The sequence below is a fragment of the Anopheles ziemanni genome, chromosome 2, assembly GCF_943734765.1.
Source record: "Anopheles ziemanni chromosome 2, idAnoZiCoDA_A2_x.2, whole genome shotgun sequence".
NCBI lineage: Eukaryota > Metazoa > Arthropoda > Insecta > Diptera > Culicidae > Anopheles > Anopheles ziemanni.
Genome location: NC_080705.1, coordinates 37,185,312 through 37,203,606, shown reverse-complemented (window position 1 = coordinate 37,203,606; position 18,295 = coordinate 37,185,312). Strand labels below are relative to the sequence as shown.

General features: G+C 43.8%; 1 protein-coding gene across 1 annotated transcript in view; it reads right to left on the bottom strand.

Annotated features, from left to right (window-relative positions):
* LOC131281169 (uncharacterized) overlaps positions 1-18,295 on the bottom strand; it is a 115,796-nt gene that overhangs the window by 65,460 nt on the left and 32,041 nt on the right. The window contains exon 2 of the mRNA XM_058310429.1: positions 12,451-12,712. Coding sequence (XP_058166412.1) covers positions 12,451-12,712 — 262 coding nt within the window. The remainder of the gene's footprint in view (positions 1-12,450; positions 12,713-18,295) is intronic.

Sequence of the window (18,295 nt, the reverse complement as noted above, 5' to 3'; positions counted from 1 at the left end):
AAATATCACCATTAAAGGTTAGCAAAATACTTAGAACTAAGAATTATTCAACACACCGACTCATTAAAAAGATCGTCATTGAATAACATTTAAGAACCTTCTAGAACTAAGATTTTTGTAGTGCATAGTGCAAATGCATTTTTTGGGAATGAAAACTCGAACACAAAACCAGCTTTTTTTATGAAATCAGAGAATCCTAACAGTTTTCGATTAAATTCTCCTATTGAATGCACTGTATTGATGTATAATTTGAAAATAAATGAAAATGAACGTAGACAATAATGTTATCATTAATATCTTGATGTTAGCGGCGGATTAAGTGTTCTAAAGGCTCCAAAAACATACATTGCACTCAGCAATCTATTTTATATTTCAAAATTTATAAAATTTCAACTACAATACAAATTAAAATTTTCCTCAATATTATCCCTAGTTTAAAATGACAAAAGCTTAATTTTCAAAACCATATGTCACGCATCACCATTTTTGCGCGAACATGCGAAGAGAATCATTTATCACGAATATTATTTTCTATCAACAAAATTGACGAGTAATGTAATGTTTTTCATTTTAATCTAATTAGTTATTGAGTCTCTTAAAAACCGAAAAAGTTCTTTTTAGCGAACTATGTTTGAAAATGTGCAGGGCATTACTTCTGCTAAGCCTTGTCCAATATCCCCTCAAGCTATTCTGATAATTTTCCTCTTCTGCAAAATAATCTTTAAGCTAATCGCTTTTATATATGTTAGTTCATCAGCTTGTGCAAGGATTAAAAGGAACAATACACCATTATACGCTTTTAATCCCATCGACCTTGACGCGAATTTCAACGAAGCTCTATTCATTCTTCAAAGAATTGCAGTCAATCATACTGTAGACGCACCGTCTCTCGCAGACGCAGACTCATCCCGTGGGCGTTCGAATGCTAATACCATCGGACAGCCTCGATCGAAAGCCGAGGATAGCCACATCGGGCAGCTATCTAATCGATCACCACCGGTGACAGCCTAAAGGCCACCGTCCGTCTAAACAGCACGTCCACAACAACAGCCTAAAACCCAAAGTCGACGGCATTCCTAAGGGGCGCAAAACTGCATCGAGTACACCACCATACCACCTTGCTTCACCTGTCATTGCCCGTGTAGGCATTTCAGTCCGGTGCTGGGAAGGTGACTGCATACCACCGACCAGCTAATAACATGCCTAGGCGTCGTATAACGTAACGACGAGCGCCACCTCCGTGAACCGACCGAACCGTTTTCTCACGATCAATCGGGGTAAATAAAACGAGTATAAAAAAAGGCCAAGTATCACAACAACGAACCCCCACAACAGCCAAAGCAACGGCCCCAACACTGACACTGACCTACGACAAACTCACCTGGCAAAGGGGTGGAAGTCAAACTCCATCACGGTCGATGGTACGGTTCGAAACGGAATCCCGTTTTTTGATTAGAAGCCTGGCTTGTGTAATGCACTCGGAATGCACTGACTCACGGGAGCCGAGTGGTTGTGTGTGTAAGCGCGGGGGTAGGACCTAGTGCTCAGTATGCACATGGGCGGGCGGGACGACAATCCATCGTCGCTGAACGTGTCCGACATGACAAACATCGGAATGTCCACAAATCCCCGAGCGAGAGCATTTGCGTCATTTGCGGTTGCAGAGTGGGCGCGATAAACGTTATTTTCCGAAAATCCATCTCAGCTGGCCGCAGTTGCCTTTTGGTGGGGGCACAGCACAAACCCACTAACGAACGTTGAGAAAGTCCGATGATTTCGATGCAAATAACGCACCGGAGCGGGCTTCCGCGAAACGCTATAATGCATTTATGACAGCAATAAAACCGTACAGTACGGAAATATCGGTTCTAGGAACACTGTAATCCGATAAACAAGTGTTGAATGGAGAAATTTTGTTGCCATATTTCTATCGCCCATATCGCCATCGCGTTCGCGCGTGTATTAATTAGTTCCGAGAAAATTCGCTCATCAACTTGTTGCTAAACAGATTCCGTTTTGGTTAAATATAGCTTTATGAGCCTTGAAATTCTTAAAATAAACATCATCACACGCAGTGTCATGAATGAAAATGATAAAAAAAAAAAATCGCAAATGCTTTTTTAGGATATTCGAGTCAATCATTTGTACCTTAGAAACATCTAGATGTGGAAATAACAGATCATTTCCGTTCGCACCGACACATGATTTTGTTTCGCAGCTTCTTACACTACATTTTTATGGCATAGCTTATGTTTTCTTTCTTGTGCAACAATTCCGTTCCTATTCTTTTTTCTTATTTCTTTAAGTTTTATTAGCTCTTTTCAATCTCGTTTTATAAAAATGTCAGATAATTTATTATTATTTTCAAACTGACAGTTGAAGTTTCAATCCTATTTCATCCAAACTGAAAACGTGCGGTGTAGCATGCTCAATTGAAACATTGATTAGCATTTAAATGGAAACCGTCACTCGATCGGAACGCTTCTTTCCTTTCGTAGGAAAATCTCCCCACTATCCAGGGTTCGTCAAAAGCCCACCAACTGGCCCGTAAGAAAATTATCCGGCCCGTAAGAAAATTTAAGTGCTTCGTACAAAAAATCCTTCTCAATTTTTATCGGATTTGTTCACGATGTTTGTTTGTTTATTTGATTCCTAAAAATGAAGATTAAAATTGTTGAACGAGCTGTACTTGCTATGTATATAGTTGTAAAACAATTACAACTCAGCAAAAATATGTTAGGAAATGTTTAAAAAAGTTTAGATATAATTTCAAATATTTTATGTTTTACCACTTTTTATGCAACTTTACTATTTGGAAAGTTGAAACTCCATTCAAATGGTATTACCTTGAAAACATTAAATCATCGTTTATTGGTATTCAGCCCGCGCTTTCGGTTTCCTGTTAATTATCTGGCCCCTTTTTAAGGAATGTATCGACCCCTGATATAATCGATAGCCCTAAACCTTACTGCCCTGCGTTGGAAACGTAAAATGGGGGCTTTAAAAGAAGATCATCCGCGATCAAATCGCGCCCGAGTACGACGCGAATCTCGACGTCCTCGTAGGTGTCGCCGCCTACGATGATAGAAAGCAATAAATTGCATTCTCTTCCTCTGATTGCAAACGCCACACCACTTCGCTGAAGGGAAAATCCACACGCAGCAGCAAACCCAGACCTGCCCTAAGGGTGGCTCTCCGGGTGGCTGAGTACCACACCTCCTCCTCGTAGGCCCTTTACGCGCTGTAAATAAAAAGCCAGATTCAAAAGCAACGGACCTGGGATCTTGCCTTTCTCTCACTTTCGCCCCCCTCTTTTGTTGTAGGTGGGTGGAGGAAAGATAAAAATACACCCATCCACACCCGCAATTCCGTTCGCAGGATGTTTAGCTGCAATTTGGCCAAAGATAAACTGTTTGCGGTAACCACAAATGCTGGTGGCCCGTTTACACGCGCGTCCCAAGTCCTGCAATCGGCACACTCCTGGAGGTCTTCCCGATGGCCGGAGACGTACGCTGCTGTCGTGGACACAAGGAGGCGCGACTAGGTCCCGAAGGTACGCTCCTCCTCCCACCACACCTCCACCAGGAACGGCGGGGAGTGGAAATCCATATTTTCGCCACGGGCGTGTTGTAACGATCGTAAAATATGATAATTCAACCACCACCACGCCAGCCCCTGACGATGGGGGGAGGGAAAATGCGAGGAGTTGGTGGGTGTGTGGTTGGAGGAAAACTAAATTAATTTCGCAACATTGTTGCCACCTCTATCATACGCGCCGCCGCCACACGATGCCAACCGACCGTTTATGTTGAGGTCGCCTGTTTGGGGTGGTGCGAAGGGAGGGAGGCCGGAGGAGGACGAGGTGTAACGTTCGAATGTTTATGCATTCTCCCCCACCTCCCTTTCCTCGTTCATTGCGCTCGGCACATCCCACAAATTACCGGAAGGATCTGGTAGGTGGTAACCTGATTCGTTTACCGGAACCCGACTCGCCGCTCCACCCTCATCACCCCCCCCCCCCCCCCCCCCCCACGCCGCGCATACAATGGCAAAGATCGTCATCGAAAGCCGGCACCCTCCCCGGTATAAACACACACAAGCCAAGATAAACACCCATTCTCCAATCGTCGTCGTCGTCGTCATAACCTCCGAAGAGAACTGCCGAAGGCGTTACAATAAATTATCCGCCAACATTTTGGCCCATTTCTTCTGGCTTCGGGCCACACCGCAATGGAGGCAGCCGGTGGAGGGAGGAAGTTCAATTGTCGGCGTGCCACATGATTGTAGCTCCCACCCTCGACCCTCTGTTCTGCAGCGAGCCCCGTAGCGAAATTGCACCCACGAAGGAAGAGGACGCGGCTTGCGCCATTCACAGTTTCGCTCTCGGTTCCGGTGCGCCGTTAGCGCGCCAGTGTGTTATTTATTGAAGGCATGAAAAACGTTTCTAATTACCGTCGGTAGCACACCCCTTCCCCCGCGCCACCACTCACGGAGCAGCTGGAGGCAGATTGCTCTCGCGACGACCCACTGCCATATGGTCGTGCAGCATTAGGGGGGGGGAGGGGTGGATTAATGGAGGGCCCCCCACACGAAAATGCAACAAATTTACGACCGATATTCATGTCCGGGCACGGGCAGGAAGTTTGATCACACATTCACTTTGGCGCACCATGCGGGAAATTGGGCAGCAAAGGGAAGCCCTGCATATTAGTAGGGAAATTAATCAACACCTGACACGAAAGAAGCAAACAGAAGCAATGTTGGAAAAACAAACTATCATTTGGCCAGGGTGAAACTATCATTTGGCCCCGCAAGAACACACAGGAAATAAAAATGTGTGGTGAAAAAAATCAAAACAAAAGCCACTAATTTACTTCGACGAAACTCTAAATTACGCCACGTAAAGTGGATGTAATCTTTTAATAAGACTCGTTTGAATTCTACGTAGCTTTGGCACAATATTATGTCATGCTTAGAAGAAATTAAGTAAGGATTAACTAGGTATATGATACAAACACAACAACACATCGATCACAAAAGGGACTCAATTGAGAATATACGTCAAAAAGATTTCTTACTTATAAAATGTATTCCGAACAAATCTGATTGCAAAAAGAAAGTTTTAAATAAAAAATTATGAAAAATTTAATGTAAATTACAAGAAAAATTTCGGAATTAACTTTTTAAAATTAATTTTTTTAAAAAGTAAGAGATCTGTTATGTTGCATATGTAAGTGCATTAAATCTGACAGAAATGCACAAATTTTATTACAAGTGTGAAATGAGTAGCATGAACTTTACAAATAAACTTGTCTCAACATAGGAGATAAGCTAATAAGTAAGGTTGGGTTACGTTTTAGGTTTAGAAAATGTAATTATTTTTTGCCGAGGGTTTTTTTTCTAAATGTTGCCCATGATGCGGATTTCAATTCCCATCAGATATTCACAATGGTAATGCCAACGATACTTAAAAATAGTGAGGAAAAAAACTGTAAGCTGTTTACGACTATGTTATGAATGATGTAAATCACCTAATTATTAATTCAAAATAAATCACATCTCTAATATAAATTGATGGGATTTTAATAATGTTTCATTTGTACGATGATGCAGCTTTACAAGTACTCATTTTTTTTCTGTCTTCGAGAAAGACCAAGCGCGAGTCGCTGTTCATGAAATCATCTCTTCCCAGCTTATCAATTCGTCCATAAAGCGTTTTGATTCAATCTTAATCAAATTTATGACGGGCGTGTACCCGAGTCGCGATCGATTAAGCTGAAACAAACGCGTATCAAATGACTGCATTTATAACGACAACCTTTCCCGTCCAAAATGCATCTCACCGCATGCACCGGAGTACAACGGAAACCCATTCTTGCGGTGTGCAACCGAAACCGACACACCCTGGCCCTTCCCTGCACTCCCCCCGGTCAGAGGAGAAACCGATGCAGTTGCCCGACCATGCTGCTGCCAACGACAATCAGCGACAATCAGTGTCCGATCGAGTGCTGTGACCCACATTCGCCTGAACGCATGACGGCATGTGTCAGGGATCGAAAAAAGTGCACGTTTGTGCACAAGGCAAACCCACCAACCGCCGCCTAACGATGCCGATGCCGATGATGCTGATGCTGATGACGAAGAAGAGCGGCATGCAACTCTCGCTCGCAGCCTTCGCAGCCGATGATCGCGCGCGACGGATGATATTTTTGAGCTGCTGCTGCTTGCCGGCTTGTTGTTGATGTTCGCTTTCCCGCGTTCCCATGCCATTCTATGGCAGCCTTGTTGCGTGGCAAACACACACACACACACACACAGACACACATAAATATAAATGGCCCCCGCTTGCCGTATTTATATACGCTCGCTTTGTTTACAACCGATTCATTCATAATCACTTGAGTCCCGCGCAAAAAAGGTCTCGTGTAGCGCACGCTACCGCCACTGCTGCATGTTCGTGGCTCGTCATCCGTCTTCCGCCAAGGCTTTGGCAAAACGGAACCGTGGCAATGCTTATGCGTTCGCGAGTATACAATTAGGATACTGTACATTCCACGTGCAATCAATTGTAAATTTCTGTATTTCTTTCAACCGCCATCGATTAGAACTTTGGGTGATACTTTAATTTTTGCACTTTACAGGGCAAATTTAGTGTTTAAGTGTCGTAGACATTACAATGGTTGATAATGAGGAATTAAATATAAAATAAAATTGATTAAATACAACCAAAACATTAATTGGTTGTTCTATTTTAATTCAGTTTTCGCCAAAAAATTCAAACTTGGACAATGAATATATGGAAGGGATATTGTTATGTCTTGAAATTTGAAAAAAAAAAAAATTAATTCAAATTAAATCTAAAAACAACTAGAATTATTGTTCGTTGGTGAACTAAACAAAAATGGTATAAACATTGCAAGAGTATAAAGATTATTAGGGCGTTTAAAAAACTAAAAAGAGGCTCTTTTTCAAAATGCTTGAAGAAACGTCGGAAACAGGCAAATCTCTGAACAGTGAATCTATAGAGATCTTGCAAGTATAAAGAATCTCTTCTCTGCAGTTGACTTTATCTTTGACGGCCAATCAACGTCGAATACCGCCCAAGATAGGTTTATCCGCCTACGATTGTTTTTATTTTTTATTTCGCAATCAAACGTCGATTTACTTTATCAATCAATTTATCACATCACCGCGCGCCCCTCCCCGCTTATTCGCTTGGTTTATCCTAGTCCAAGTGCGGCGTTGACGCCCTCCCACCGAGCCGGGTCTTACGGCCATATTGTTTTATTTGCAACAAAGTTGCTTTGCATACTCTACCACCCCCCCGTGATTGTTTGCCTTTAGTCGGCCTCCGACGCTGTACGCATATTATTATTTCTCCAATGCATTTCTCATTGCGGCGCACGGTCTCTTTTGCCCCGAACCTCGGTGCATTCTACCTCCAGCTTCCATCTTCCCTCGCAAATACGGCACTTGCCCCTCGAGGGGCGCTTTATGATTGATATTTTTTGATTGAAAGCACAAAGCCGGCTTATGGAGCACTTAACCTTGATTATTACATTTACTATCGGACATGCGCAAACACACTGCTTAAACCCAGCCATACAACGGTGGTGATGGTGGTGACTGTGTTGGATGTTGGTTTCGTTTTCGTCTTCGACCATCGCCCGGTCAACACCCAACACCAACCCACCCACTCCCGTCCAAAATCCAGGGGCGGTGACCATCAATGGCACTACTTCTTTTTTTCTCCTCCGTGCAGATTCACAATAGCAACAACAAGAAGAAGAAAAAGTAATCGATTTGCCCTCAAACCAACCGGTGGGGAAAACTGTGCGACTCCGAACCGAAGGTCCACGCCGTGGTCGGGGAACGATGCGCTCACGCTTATCACCGCATCTCGCACAAATTTCCATGGACGCCATAGGGACGGGAGATCATGCCCTCAGAGAGCTCGGGCTCGAAAGACCTTCCTACGAATGCAAGCAACAGCTGAGCGCAGCAGCGCGGATTCGCTTGCTTGGAGTCGCTTCATAAATTATCGGATCGTGATAGGGAATAATTGTGGTGACGCGTTTCCAACGCGCTCGGAAAAAAGCAAGGCGGGGGAGAGGAGGAGAGGACACGCCACCGAGCGGCCAAGGGAGACTGGTACAATTCTCGGCGGGTGCATTAAATGCCCAGCCGTCAACTGGTAACGTTTCATTTTTCTTCGGCTTTCTGAACCCTCTTTCTCCTTCCGACGTCCGATGTGGAAGTGGAGTGGCGTGGAGTGGAGTGTGCAAAGTACGACGAGGTACTCGCAGTTGCAACAATGTTGCAAATTAAATTGCGCTCAATTTGCTCACGCCTCCCGCTTCCCACAGCCCCTACTTTTTCCTTACCTTTGATCCAGCTGACGCTCGCTCTTGATCTCTTGCGCTCCCTCACCTCCCTTCGCGGATCGCGCCTCGCGCCTTTCGCTTAGCATACACACTTCACCCCAATGTGGATGTCTCGAGCGAGGGAAGTAGTTTTATGTACTTACATACAAAAAAAAAAAAAAAAACAGTGCAAAAAATAATGCACTCTGGCCCAACGGCGGCGTCATAATCGTTGGCGCGCAAACCGCCTCTACTCCTTTTCCATCCGCGTCTACTACGGAGGAGTAAGCACGAATTTATGCGCCAGAGCGTGAGAGTACAAATTTTAAATGAATAAATTCCGCGGGAAAGGTACTCGCCGACAACCACCCTCCTCTTACACACATATACGATTTGATGTGGCTAGGCGCCATCCGTCACCGGTTAAATGACACTTGTCGTACGGTACCGGATTTCATTAAGATTTGAATGCCATGCCGTTGACGTTTCCTCAGTCACGCTATTTTTATCTCACGTAACTGATGGGTTCAAACGGATTTCCGTACCTGTGTTCAGTTTGTTGCACAAAATGTGTTCAAAAAAGAGTAGCTTTCGCTTTATCTTATTTTATCTTTTTTCATATGGTTGATTATAATTAAAAATTAAAACCATGTTTTATGATTACAAAGAAAAAAATCAATCCTTTCCCTCTCTAAATCTTAGCAAATGGATTTCAATCCATAAAATAATGAAAGAGAAAACGTTTATCAACAAATAAGTAACATATTTTCACATTTGACATCTCGATATGAAAAAAAATCAATTAGTATTTTTATTTAATATTTACAACCAATGTCATCAACCGTACTAGCACGTGTCATAAATTTGCATGACAACAGAAAGGAAGTCTGTGATTTAAAGGGCGATTATCGTACAAAGCTGAGCGAATCGCAATATCTTTTTATTTCACACCTTTCAACTCCGTTCGCGCAGGGACAACGAATTGCCTAAACATCTCTTTTAACGCTTTCCCAGTCGAGTCTCTTCTTCTCTCCCCCTCTCTCTCTCTATCTCTCTATCAAACGAATAGACGACTGAGGGGAAGAGGCACTGCACACACTGATTGCAATAGCTGTCCGCGGATGACATCGATTTATGCAAACGACTATCACGCGAAGGTAATTTGTACGAACAGCGCCGTTACTCTTTTATGCCTCCTCCAACGTAGGAAAAAAAAGAAGAAGACAAACCTCCCTCGGACCAACGGCCCAAGACACACCCATTTAGTATCGCTTAGTGGGCGAGAAAACAAAACGAACGGTACTAGAATGCTCGATTGCGCTTAACCCCGTTGTGAGAACGATGTTTGAAGGGGTGACGATGGCCACATTGCGATTAAACAATGGATGAGCTAATTTTAGAACCATTTGAACAACTCTACTTTCGAGCAGAAGAATTCATGCAAGATATGTGCGATGAAGATCAGTAAATGTATTTCTAAATTCTCATTATTGAGACCATCATGAAGGAATGGTTGAGAATATAAAAAAAATACACATTTAGTTTTATTTGCTAGTATAAACAAATCTGTGAATTGAAAATCTTGATTTTTTAAAACAATTTTTCTTTTACGTTTGCATGTTTTTGCTTCAACGTTTGCATTTACTCATATGTATGTAATAGATACCAAAACTAAACTAATTTTGTTATTAAATATTACCGACAAAAAATTTCATGTTATTGCAACAAAACGAATTGTTCGAAATCAACTCACCACGCTCTGTAAAAAAGGCATGCTGCAAATGCTGTTTATACTTTCGAGTTGAGATTTTATTTCATAGGTCATTGCTGAATGCAAACAAATAAATATATGACGATAGAAAATTTTATTAATTAAAAAGTATGTAGCTTCTAGATATAGTTTAAAACCTATTCTCATGCCTAAGAAACATGTGAACAAAGTTTGATTAAAATTGGTTCTGAAGTTTGACCAATAAAACCGTGGCACAAGATTTTTTTTATATATAGATACTCCCACTACGGCATGGGTTCGAAACCAAACCCTTTCCTCTACAAGAGAACTGACTATCAACATACGCAAACGGAACAAGTAAAGCAAATCCTTTATGGACATACATGACCGAACGCCAGGAAAAAGATAATTACACAATATTGAACGTAGTACATTTTTTATCCCTTTCAAAAACTCTAGCTTGCTTTACTTTCTTTAATCCACGATTATGAAAATATAACATACTTTTATTCAATGCATTTGAACCACGTACAGTAAGCTTACACCATTCTTGTTATCATTCATTTTAGCTCACGTTGGATAAAAATAAACGAATAGCAAAAGCCTTACAAACTGTATCGTAGTAAAAACCAAGCAACCACCATCACTTTTTGATGAACAGCAAGTCCGTTGCCGGAGTCGTGCGAACAATTCCTCCATACGCCTAATTACTGCAAACGTAAACGTGCTGCCCCAAACCGGATCTCTCAGCGTGGCTTCAATCATGGACCCGAAGAACTCAGTACCGACTGCCTCCGAAGCCAAGGAAGCCTCTGCAGCTTCTGCAGAACTGCCCACTCACATATTTTTTCGCCTGCCTTCGGCTGCCCATCTTGCCCATAGGGAGCGGAGTCTTAGCGCTACGGGCTCTCGGTGGTCAGAGTTTTATGATCGACCGACGGTACAAAGCTTCACAGAGCGGTTCGCCAGTAATAAAAATGGGTTTAACATAGGAAATCTTTAAACTTCTTCCGCCTCACCACCACTGGAAGCGCCCAAGCTGGTGGTGCGCGATCAGAATTGGTTCGTGATTGAACGAGCGTGAAGCGGAGCTAGCTGGCAGGAAGGGCATGGTAGAGGGAGCAGGAGCCCTTTTACACCCCCTACCCCCGCACCCTCGCGACGGATCCCACGAGTTTAGCGAGTAATAAATGCATCTGCAGTTTGCGGCGACGGCTATCGATGGGCGACGTTAAACCGACGTTTTCCCTTGACCCTCTCGGTCGTCGGGCCCATCACCAGCCGCCGAACCCACTCCTGTTCCTTACGCCCTTTGCTACAACTCCCACCCCTCCCCCCTCGATGCGCTCGATGCAACGGACCGGTTGAATCGGCGAGCACCGAATCCATGTGGTCAGTCAACCGTGAACGTGGCGCGCTTCGCTCGACCGTTGCATGTGCTGTATTTAAATTATGCTAGGTCAGGGCAGGGTACATTTATTTTAATTTTTAATTACACCATACGCAGCTTCACCGCCATGGTGGGAAGGGGCAGCGTACGTGCTTGCCAACAGCGGAAAGCGAACGCAGGACCCACACACACACACCCAGAGTCATAAATAAGTGCATCGGGGATGCCTTAAACACGCTCAAATGAAGCCAAACGAATGCAATTCGGGGAACGGGGAGGAACGGTTAACTCCTACAGTTTTATAGCCAATCACCCATATTTATGGTAAGCTGTAGGGAAGCAATTAAAATCAATGCGAATTCGGTGCTTCAAGGGAACAATGTTATTTCGCGATAAGCGATTATTAAACCACGCTGAACTATGTTATCAGTACAGTTAAATTGAACGAGTTAAACTGTTTAGGCAAAGTTATGGTTAAGCAAGAAACGAGTTAAAACGAAATGATCCGTAGATCGCGTCATAAGCTATTCACTTTTTTGAGTTTATACGTACACCTCAACTATTAGGGTACACGAGGTTTGTCTGAGTAAAATATAGGATAAATAAATTCTATAAATCGATTTTTGTTTAAAAAACGCTAGCAAAAAAATATTCTTACAGAAAAGACCATTTGACCCACACATTTTTAATCTTTTGGCTATGATGAAAACAAACTAACAATATAATCGATAAATGAAATCGTTAAGTATTTCTCCTCCAGACAAGAAAAGACATGGCTAACCTACTTTGGGATCAAAAACCGACTGACTTTCATAATTCAAATCCATGATGGAGGCGCCTGGTCATTGATAAATGTTTTCTAAACTCGTCCAAAAGGCAAGCTTCACCATGACGGACCAATTATTTATGAAACCGATTTTTTGCATCCCAGTTTTCTGTAGCATTTAGTTTTTTTTCGCACCTACCTTGCTCAGTTTCTCGCCCTCGTGGTGTGGAAGCATCTGCCGGAGGCTCTGAAAGCCCGCGTTGATACTCTGCATCCGGCGCCGCTCGTTGCTGTTCGCAATTTCGCGGCGCATCCGCTTCTCGTCCTTATCCATACCCTGCAGGTTGTTGTTGCTGCTGTTCGACGACGAGCTGTTGATGCCGTTGTTGTTGTTATTGCTGTTGATGCAGTTGTTGTTGTTGTTTCCACCACTACCGTCTTCACTTTTCACATGCACATATCTGCGCGGGAAGAGAGGCAGAAAAAGGTATTCATGAAATAGGTTATTGCGTGCGGCGTGTGATTTATTTTGGGAGAATATAAAATTGAAAAAAAACTTTTATTATCCACGAACGTGAAATATTTAACACTGTGCGCCAGGAATTTGTTAACCAAAAAAAACGCCTACACAACTTCTTCTAATCCGCGGCCACTTGAAGTTAACCTACTTTCTCTCAGCCTTGAGAGCCGCAAAAATCGCCGGTAAATAAACGGCAAATCAGAACAACACATGCTCGGCCGAATTCTACGCATCAGATTTTTGGTGCGTATTTTAGGAGGCCAAAAAAAACCACGCAAAACATCACCGTCAGTCGCATCCTTCGCTGACCTAAATTCCGGTTCCTCCCGTGTCCTCAGTCCACCCGGCCTATCAGCTGGCCAAGTGGCCCAGTAACGGGCTAACGACTCTAGTTAAACGGTCCGGAAATAATTATGTGGCCTTCACGCACCGCACACTACACCCAGACTGATAATGCTGAGCTCGAGGGTGGAGGGGGAGATGTGATGATGACCACCCGGGGCCAAACACAACGACGTCGACGAGGCTGAAAACCGAGAGCTGGCGGTACTATTTTTGAATTTGCCTTCCGGCGAAAACAGGACACCACCGAATCGATCAGCTGAAGGCTGTTGTGCAACGTTTCGACTCGCAGCAAACGTAAACAAATTCCCCTTCTTTTTGTTTCTACACTGATACTCTCTCGCTCTCTCTTTTCTTTCTGTCGTCGGTTGATCTTTTTTTTTCCCCGAGATTTAGTCAGTTGCATTTTAAGAAAGATAATCGTTTTTCGGTCGAAATGCCACAACGGACACACAACGAATCCTAAACTGTGTTGTTCGTGTGACATAAAAGTCTGTGTCCGTCAGACTGCATTGTACGGCATGTCACATGTGTCCAACCGGCACGGGAGGCGCTTGTTTGACGGAATCGTAAGCTCGATTGACACCGCGTGACATGCGTAACATTCGAGGCGGCCGACAAAGTCCACGGTAGTCTTAAACACCGACACCCTCCATGTTCGGTGCGTACACGCACGAAACAAGAAAGTCGGCTATGTTCACACTTCGTTCGCATGCCTCCTCCGCCTGGGGTCGGCAATCTTGGCCTGCAATAGGTTCGATTTAGTTTTGTCTTTCTATGTAACTTCTTATTTTAAATATTTTAAAAATTTGATTTTTATACAGAGCAATGTAATAAATAGGTAGAAATAATAAGAAAGAATAAATTTATACTTCGAATTCATACTCAACGTAAAATCACAGTTTTGAAATTAAATTATGATTGATTTGTGTGAACAATAAAACCAGCTTGATAAGTAACCAGCAGCAATGATTATGCTGATGATTGATAGTAAAAACGAGAGTTGATAACTTCTGCACCAAACCATGCAACTTCATTAGAAGCAAACACCATCGTGCCGGCCGGTTTTTCGTTTTTTCCCTCTCTTTCTCTTTGTCAAAGTCGACGAAAATAGCCTCCTAGAGAAGGGAGAGTTTGTGCATTCGGGTGGCGGCGCGAGGGAGCGGGTCCGAGATAGCGACGAGGCCCATCATTTTGCCTTCAATTTCTGGGTTTTTTCCGAGCCCCACCAAAACCCCGTGACTCACATGGGCCCCCGACGTCGTGCACATCCGGGGGTTCGAATTTCAGTTCGGTTCCGTCTGGCGGCGTTTTGTGCGTTTGATGCGTACGTGTTTGACGGCACGCTTCGTTACCGTAACAAAAAAAAAGGCCCAACTCCCCAACCTCTCCCTTCAATGCACCCATCACATCGTCGGAAAACACACCACCATCGTGGAGGACCCCACCATTGTACGTCCATGTTGGCCAGTTGAGGTGGTGCTGGTAGGTGCACGACCTTTACACGGCACTGCCAGACGATGACACACCGACCCGTTCTCCCCTCCCTCTGCATTGTCTGGTCCACCCACCGGCCCTGCTAAGCGTGCTATTCAAAGCATGCCGTCAAAATTTGACAGGTGGAGTTGACCTAGTTATGATAATCTATGCCAGCGAATGGGAAAGGAAAGAAAAAGATTCAACACATCGTTTCCACCGGCGGAGAAAATCTTCGTCAACGCGTAGATGAGCGCAGTGATTTAAACACTTGTGTTGGAAAATGGTTTTCTGGTGCAAATAAATTTTGCACAAGGTTAGCAGGAATATTTTTGCAACATTATTTATTATTTTGAACATTTACAGTCAAAATAAGAAGCATTCTAACCTCAATATAATGGCCCACACCGACGAGGGAAACCTAAATTGTTCAATTTCAGCTCAAAAACACATCAGTTATCAAACCTCAGAAAGAGGTTTTCTCTACTCCCAAAATTTGCTTCTTGTTTCAACTTATCTGAGGGGCATGTTCACAGATCATACAAACATCATTAGAAATGAAAAGTTCATTAGAATTAAAAGTAAGTGCTTCAAAATACAAAGTGGAAGTTTGACATACAAAATTCATTATGGAAGTAGAGAATAATGTTTCCGGTTAACAATTACATTAGTACAGTGGTACGAATCAAACTGCTCTCTTTCAAATCTAAAAATAAACATGTCCACATTGAACCAGCGAACCATATTTCACATGAAATCTCGGTGAGTTTTCCCTTTTTCAGCATCTCCACCGCATGTGGAATAGTTTTCCTTTGCTGGTTTACCGGCAAAAGTCCATTTTACCTGTTCGAGGAGAAACATTTTCCAATGCATACAGAGCTCTCCTTCGAAGCGGCTCCTTGTTTCCTTCAACCCATCATAATCCATAACTCTGCTAGAAAGTAATAAAAATATTAACGACGGCATGTCAAAGTACGTCATATTTCTTTCAACTCGTATCGAATGACGGCTGCCCCGGCCGGATCCATCGTGCTTGCCGGGTGAACGATTGTGGTTTTCCGACGTCGTCGAAAGGAACCCCACCGAACCAGCTACGTTGGCAATAAAAAGCGAAAACTCTTTCCCGTCTCTAAACGTTTCCTTGTGCATTTTTTTTTAAAGGCAAACACACATACGGCCCTCGGAAGGAAGATCGAGAGGGAAGTCAATCCGATTATCATCGTTTGCTCCTGGCGGCGGCGGCAACTTGCTTCCTTTACTGGTGAGTGAGGTTTTTGTTCCATTCGCTGCCGTTCGCGCCATTTACGATCGAACAGTTTTTTTTATGCTTTATGGAAATCGGTCCTATGTTTACAACCCAACTAGGTTCTTGGAAGCGGGAAGCGGACATCGAAAAGGGAGAACTGACGAAACAGCACACAATATAGTGTTGACTGTGCCAAATCCGGACTACCATCGAGCAACTATCACCCATTCCTATCCCATATCTCGACAGGAGCCCATTATTTTGCCGAGGATTATGCTGTGCTGCTAGCCAGTGCGAGGTCCAGCAGCATAGTAGATCGCCGGTAAATCATGGCTTAAGTTTGTCATTTATGCATCGCCTTAAACAATATTGCGTTTATAGCGTCGATAAAAGCAATATTGTTCATCAAAAACCAAACGATCCGAGGAACCTGTCGATATGCTCGGGAAAGAATTACGATGCCGGTTGAACCAATCATACACTAACACACATAGACACACACGTCGGGCAACGTTATAATGTACCGATGGAGCGTTAAAATGGAAACTCTCCGAAAACGTCGGCTCCACTCTAACTGGTACGATCAACAAGCGCACGATCATCGGGTCTGCACCTATTCCTCGTTATGTTTAACATCGTTATGTGATAACGCAGCATACACGCGGTAGCGAATGGTTGTGCAGCGAACCGTATCGTTGCTTCTTCCGCCCCCGGCGTAGGGCCCAAACACCCCGGTGCTAATTTGTAACACATGATTTTAACGCTTTTACTCCGCCAAAGCGCCAAAACTACCCTTTCCTGCGTGCATCTCCTAATGGTGGACCGATTTTCACCGACTCCCTTTTGCGGGAGCAGATGATCAAACACGTGGTCTTTCAATTAACCAGCGAACTCAGGTTGGGAAAGCGTCCATCCAGCGGGATACGATCATTAAAAGCAACTCATAAAAAAACATCCATGAAGGTACACAGTTAGGAGGAATTTATTTTGAGTGCCTTTTTGCTTTGTTGTCGAATGGCGCCGTATGTTTTCTTATTTTCTACCGGTAGATTTAAAAATAAATTTAATGGCGGAACAATGTGGGCCAGTGCCGTTCGGCGCCCACCATATGTTTAGCCTAATTTCCCGAGCCCTTCGCGATTGTTTCGCCGCCATTTAAACCCCTTTGGAAGAAGAGAAGGAAATTGAATCAGACAACGCCACCGTCGCCGTCACCGCCGCCGCCGACGTTCAGGGTCAAGTTTTACACACGGCCACTGTTAAAAGGCAATGTTTGCAACAAATTCTGCCCAATCGAAACACCCGAGCTGGCTGGCACGGGCAAAGAATACTGTACAGTGTGCAAACCGGCCGTATCAGCGGACGAACCCTGAGCAAAAAAAACCCACGACATATCTAACACATACTCGTGCGCATAAATTTTGTGTTCTTGAGGGGGGTCGTCTCCGGTTCGCGGTTTTATTTCTCTCCTTCGTCACCTCGAGACCGATCCCCAAACATTGCGATTCGGTGAAACGCAAAAAAAAAACCCCATGTGAATCCGTGGCGAGCGCGCGCTCAAGGTTAGCCTACATTATTGCGGGGCCGCGTTTTGTGACGATAACGTCGCGGCGCGGCCGGTGGCCATGATCCCGAAGCAGAAGCCGGTAGGCCAGAACGGAACACGTGCGTTGATGCGGGATGGGTGGTGTGTGGTGCGGGGTTTGGTAGCCGAAAAATCGAACCAAGCACACACACACACACACCCATACGCACGTGGGGCCAAGAAGGCGAGCACCAAGGGGCAGGCGAACCACCGCAGCAGATTGGAATTTCGCAAATTATTCCATCTAATTCGTCTAATTCCAATACGAAAGGCAGATGTGAACGTGGTAGTGTGCGTTCACGAATCTGTGTGCATGATGATCATGCGCCAGAAAGGGGAGCATAGAAGGGCGAGAAAGAAATATAGTGTGCGAGAAAAATAAATGTACAGATATAAAAGATCGCATATTGGACGACCGGCTGTGCACAGTGGGTTACCACGACGGACAACAGATTTTCATAAAAAATAGTGTCTATATGACACTAGAATGTTCTTAAGTGATCCACATTTGTCACTGAAAGATAGTGATAGTATTTTCATAGAATTTGCCTGTTATGGATTGTTTTATTTGTCAACATTAATAGAGCTTAGAATATTGTCTCAGTTCTAACGATTTGTCTTGTCTAATCCAAATGCAAACAGTGTGACTCACTAAATTCAACATCCCAGGACATGGTCTTATGTAAGTGGTCATCGGGCACTGCCATTCGGTAAACTGATAGAACTATTCACCTTAGGGAATGCTAGTATGCAAACCTTAGGGAATGCTAGTATGCAAAGAATGTGTATTATGCGAGATTTCCATAATAAGAATGCTGTAATTCAAGGGACTGTTAAAAATTATAATCTAAGAGAGTTTATAGCTTCTAAAGGAG